Genomic DNA, 5671 nt, shown 5'->3' with positions numbered 1-5671 from the left:
TATGCTACTTTCTCCCCACCCCCACCCTCCTCTAGCTTATCTCTCCACGCTTCAGGCTTACTGCCTTTATTCCTGATGAAACATCGATTTTGCTGCTCCTTGGATGCTGCCTGAACTGCTATGCTCTTCCAGCACCACTAATCCAGAATCTGGTGGAAACCAAACTGAGCACTGGTTTGCAGGTTATTGGTGAGTAATGCTGCCTGGTGGCACCATCAATTACACCTTCTACCACTTAGTCGATGATTTAATGTAGACTGATGGGACAGACAATATTTCACTTTGTCAGGTCGAGCCAGAGTTGCTGCTGTACTGGAACTGCTTGGTTAAGGATGTGGCTACTGCTGGGGAATTCAGTACTCCAGCTGGGATGTTGTCAAGCAGGAAAATATAGCATTTCAAAAGGACAGAAACAAGTTGGTGGAGTAGGCAGACAAGCAACATATGGGGAAGTATCCAGTGCTCTCAACCATTTCTTGATATTGCTAAAAGACTTCAGGAAGACATCAAAATGAACCATTCTCTCAGCACTTCCAAATCCACATCAAATTTTCAACATTATTTTGAAGGAACATTTATGTATTATTTCACACTTGACACTCTGGTTGGAGATACCTTTACCAGAAACTGAGTTGTTAAAATATCAAAATCTTAACATAAATTTAAGAGATTTTGAGACATCCTGGGTGGTAAAGCAGTAGCACCCAAAAATGACTGGGAAGAATTTACTGCCCCATTCTCAGGGTCAGTGAGTTCAATAGCACTCTGACAAAGAATTCAGAATAGATTGTTGCATGGTTTTTTAAAGCAAGTTCACAGTTAAGTGGATATTTAAGATGGAGTCCTTTGAAAGCCATCACAAAAAAGTCCAAAGATAAGCAGTTATTTATGTTGTGGTGTTGGAAGAAGTACACAAAAATATCACAGGTTTCTATTTCACTTGCCATACAGAGAACAGATACCTTCACCACCCTTTCAAGCTATCTTTCTACTGGTCCAGGGGCAGCAGCCAAACACTGAAGTGAGCTGGAACAACAAAATTGTCCAAGACAGTTTATTTATTTATTGCCTGCAACTTGCTGTCCCTACATCATCAAAGTTAGGCTCTCAAAATGGATCTTTTTTCCATTATAACTGTAGACTAGCTGCAGTGACTGTTAGCCAGATTGGAAACAACAAACTTGGAAAATTTTCACACAGACTGAAAATCTACACCATTTATCTTAAAATAGGGTAGAAAAGAATTTGATATAAATACGTTAAACACAGATACAATAACATTGTTCCTAGACTCCCACCATGTCAAGAATAATCACACTGTAAAGCTCACCTTTTATGTTTGTCGTTCATTATTTGGTTTTGAAACTTGTTCAAAGGACATTCAGACAACTGATTGTACTCTGTTAAGTTTGGATATATGCCAAAAAAAGAATCAGTTTAGATAATACAAAATTGAACATTTTTAGATTTGATTGACTTTTTAATCATTCCCAAGTATATAAAAGTTACTTCTCTGAGCAAAAATGCTGAACTTTTAATGTTGCCTCTTAGAAATTATAATACTTGTTTATCAGAATTCTCAACAATGCAAAAGCATTCAAACATTACAGTTTTGAAACAAAGCCAATCAAAGCTGACTTCAAAATCCACTACATGGAGAAAGAAACATTTCTAAGTTTGGTAAGTTTCTTATTATTTGCATATTAATTTAAAATAGGATGAAATTGAGAACATTGCAAGTGTGGTGTTTTCAAGAAATGTCCTCCTGTCGACCATGGCTCCATTGGTAGCATTCTCAACTCTGAGTCACAAAGGTTCCAGCTTCAAATCCCACTTCAGACCTGGACCTGAAAAATCAAGGCTGATACTCATTGCAGTACTAAGGGAGAGCTACACTGTGAAAGGTGATATTTTTCAGATGAGAGTTTAAGTACTTAGGCTTATCTGCCTCATTGGTTGGTTGTAAAGAACCCATGGTATTATTTTGAAAAAGGGCAGTGAATTATCCCCAGTCTCCAAACGAATACCTACCCGTCAATCAACTTCATAAGAAACAAGTCATCTGGCTATTATAACTTCTGTTTGTGGGAGATTGCTGTACAAAACACTGACTCCCATGTTTCCTACATTATAATAGTGGCCATACTTCAATAATATCTTGGCTGTAAAGCACTTTGAGACATCTGGTGGTTGTGAAAAATGCCATTTAAATTCAATACTTTCTCTTTCAGCCAATCAAAAGAATTGTACAGATATATTTAGAGACACACAATAAAACAATATCAGCAATACACATGTGACAGCTCTAAAAGCTGGAGGTTTATACCAAGTGGGAATATTGCAGAATATTGCACTGGCAGTGTGAGTCCAAATGGATGTTGCACTGCTGCTTGCTTGTTTTGGACCTTGGAATTTTAGCCAGCTTCTGCATGGGGTTTGCTGGAATATAAATCCTGTGATCCTGAAGAGGAATCAAAAGGACAGGTTGATTTTTCTTGCTGCTGTGAAGATCTTAGAAAAGGATGCAATTTTGGATTTCCCTCCAATAGTCCTTTTAAAGACCATATGTTAAGCCTGTCAACAGCTGGAGAAAGTAGAATTGGATACATTTGCTTCATCTGCCCATTCCTCCTATACAAGATCCTACACCAGGTCCCGATTTCAACATTTATTGGACCTACGACTGGTTTTACACTCTTGTCAGCTAAGTGGCCATTGAATGGTATAATTAAAACGTGAGTCGGACAAGGAAATGGTTGTATCATTGTATCAATGTACAATTTGATTTTCCTCTGCCAATCACCATTTTTTCAGGCAAGAAAAGATGACTGGCAGTCGAAAAGTTTTGTTACTATCAATCAAAACTTCCAACCACTGAAACTTCATGAAGAAATTAACTATTGCTTAAGAGATTTGAAAAGAATAGAATAATTCAAAAGATCAGCATAAATACCTGTTTGATAATGTTCATTAATGTTCATTTCCTCTGAACAAATAGAATTGCTTGCATTTACTAACTTCTCATCATCAAAGTCATTCCATAAGTCATCTCCTAGGTCAAAATTCACATTCATCTCTTCTGGCGACCAATAATCACTCTCATTTGCATCAGTAGAGTTGAAACTGAAAGATTCTACAGAAGTTTGGTGTGATGGAAACACAGTTGAATTCTGTTGTGAAGGAGCTGCAGGATATTTTCAGAAAATATTATTTAAATAATTTTGACAAAATATTTTATAGAAAATGGTCTTCCCCACACTACATGCCAATCACCAACTAAGATAGTTGAAAGTTTCTTCTGGACTTTCATTTGTGTCAGCCTTGAATTGTCTCCTATATGTGTAACTGCTAAACCCTCATCTCTGGGCTGAAATAACTGGCAATGTCTAGGTGCTTTAGCTAATTTCAGCAGCTTGTGAGTTCAAATCTGCAACAATGAAGTTCTGCACCAACCTGTTCCACTACCGTGACACCATAGTCACCATATTTATATCCATATAAATCAAGGAAATCTGATTTTATAAGGTGGAACAATCACAGAAAGTAAATCATTAGGTAAGATCTCTTCATCATGAAAAATCACATCATTGAGGAAAGTTCATCAAGGGAATTACAGAGCTTAGTGTCTAAACACATAAAGACACTTCTAATGGCAGAACAATTAAAATAAGAGATGCTCAAGAGATGGGGCTGGAATCCCACATGTAAAGGGAGGGTGAAGCCATGAAGTGATTGAAAAACAAGGATAAAAATTTTAAAACTGATGTGTTGGTTGGCAGTGTGTGGTAAAGACAAAAATATAACCCGACAGTATATTGGGAATGTTGTCCACAATTCACTGTGCTTACATTTGAATGTTACTGAATAGAAATATAAATGTTTGGTCAATTCCCTTGGTAACACTAAAGATTTCCTTTAAAAATCATAAATTATGTATTTTAAAGAAGATTATAAAGTATAGTCAGGGCAAACAACAAAGACCTTCCAAACAATCTAATGGATAATAATGTCATTGACATTGTATGGATATTTTAATCAATGTAGATAGCACTACACATTTCTAAATATCATACTGGTGCATACTAACCTAACACTATTACAATACTAAAACATCCTTCGTTCCTGCAAAGGGGTATTGCCCAAAACATTACTTTAGACTTTTTTTCCTTTTTAGATGGTGAACAATCTGTTGTACATTAAGCATTTTGGACACCATATTCTGCAATTTAGTCTACATTTAGAATCCTTAATTGTTAAAATTAGATTATTTGAACATTAACATATTGCCGTTTAATGTTTTCATATTCTCTCTACTATTTCAATAACATCACATAACCATTCAAAAATAAACAGACCAAATCCTTTGTTAATATAATGCAGAAAAAAGTGTTATACAAATGAGGCAGTTCCAAATAAAATGCTGAAGATCAAATGCAGAATATTGGAAGATTTGTTGTTGTCATTTTAAAATAAGGATGATGATGACGTTAAAAGCAAATTACTGCAGATGCTGGAATCTGAAACCAAAAGAGAAAATGCTGGACAATCTCAGCAGGTCTGGCAGCATCTATAAGGAGAGAAAAGAGCTGACGTTTCGAGTCCAACTGACCCTTTGTCAAAGCTTTGACAAAGGGTCAGTTAGACTCGAAACGTCAGCTCTTTTCTCTCCTTACAGGTGCTGCCAGACATGATGATGATGTTGTCTAAAGCATTGTGTATTACTGTCAATGGCATAATAATATGTAAGCAGTACTTTTGATATTGCTAACAATAACACTCAAACTTGAATCCCATTCTTGGACATACAAAGTAGGACTGAGGACAGAGATAGCAGAAGAAGCGCAGAAGAAAATTCCCCAACTAACCCACCTTCATTATAATATTGTGGTTGTTGTTTGTGACAGCTTCTTACGTTGATGTCTAAATTATTCTGGTTTTGTACCTGAGCTTCTGGATCAAGGTTTGTTTCATAGTACCTTGAAAGTAATTGAACATGAAAAAAATGTGATAAACTTTAATCCCAATGTCAAATGAAATAACGTTATTTACTGTAAGTATCCCATTACCTCGGTAATGTTGACAATGGAGCTTTCTTTGTGTAAGCAAAGTGTTGAAGATTTACTGGCCCTATTTCATTCATTGTCTGTATCTATTAGAAAAAATGCAATCCTTTAGTTAGTTATGTCTTTGTAAAATGATATTTTGAATGTTTACTATGGTACAGTAAAGTTACCTTTAATCGTTTAATTGATGGAGCTGATGAAGTCTCGCTTCTACTTTTAAGATCATTGAGATAGGAAGAAAAATTTGTTGTTGGTTGAGGTGTTATGGAGCTCCTACCAACCAATACTCCAAATTTACCTAAAGAAAAGAAAATAATGTTTTAGTAGGAAACATCACGGTGCATTATTTAACAGAAATCAGTTAATCTAAAAGACAACAAGTTGATTTAATCGAATATATTGAAATCCTAAGGAAAATAGGGGAAGAAATCATACACAACAAAAACAGAAGTTGCTGGAAAAGCTCAGCAGGTCTGGCAGCATCTATGAAGAGAAGTTAGAGTTTCGGGTCCGGTGATCCTTTCTCAGAATGGACAGTAATTAGGAAAATGTTGGTTTATATGCAGTTTATATGGGTGGCACGGTGGCTAGCACTGTTCCCTCACAGC

At 36.0% G+C, this 5671-nt stretch overlaps 1 protein-coding gene across 1 annotated transcript in view; it reads right to left on the bottom strand.

Annotated features, from left to right (window-relative positions):
* The window catches only part of hfm1 (helicase for meiosis 1), a 201026-nt gene that overhangs the window by 8419 nt on the left and 186936 nt on the right, over nucleotides 1–5671 (bottom strand). The window contains exons 32-36 of the mRNA XM_043698772.1: nucleotides 5234–5361; nucleotides 5067–5149; nucleotides 4870–4976; nucleotides 2954–3184; nucleotides 1331–1400 (exon numbers count right to left, since the gene is read on the bottom strand). Coding sequence (XP_043554707.1) covers nucleotides 1331–1400; nucleotides 2954–3184; nucleotides 4870–4976; nucleotides 5067–5149; nucleotides 5234–5361 — 619 coding nt within the window. The remainder of the gene's footprint in view (nucleotides 1–1330; nucleotides 1401–2953; nucleotides 3185–4869; nucleotides 4977–5066; nucleotides 5150–5233; nucleotides 5362–5671) is intronic.

The sequence above is a fragment of the Chiloscyllium plagiosum genome, chromosome 11 (assembly GCF_004010195.1).
Source record: "Chiloscyllium plagiosum isolate BGI_BamShark_2017 chromosome 11, ASM401019v2, whole genome shotgun sequence".
Taxonomy (NCBI): Eukaryota; Metazoa; Chordata; class Chondrichthyes; order Orectolobiformes; family Hemiscylliidae; genus Chiloscyllium; species Chiloscyllium plagiosum.
Note: the sequence above shows the minus strand (reverse complement) of the source record. Positions and strands in the feature narration are given on the sequence as shown.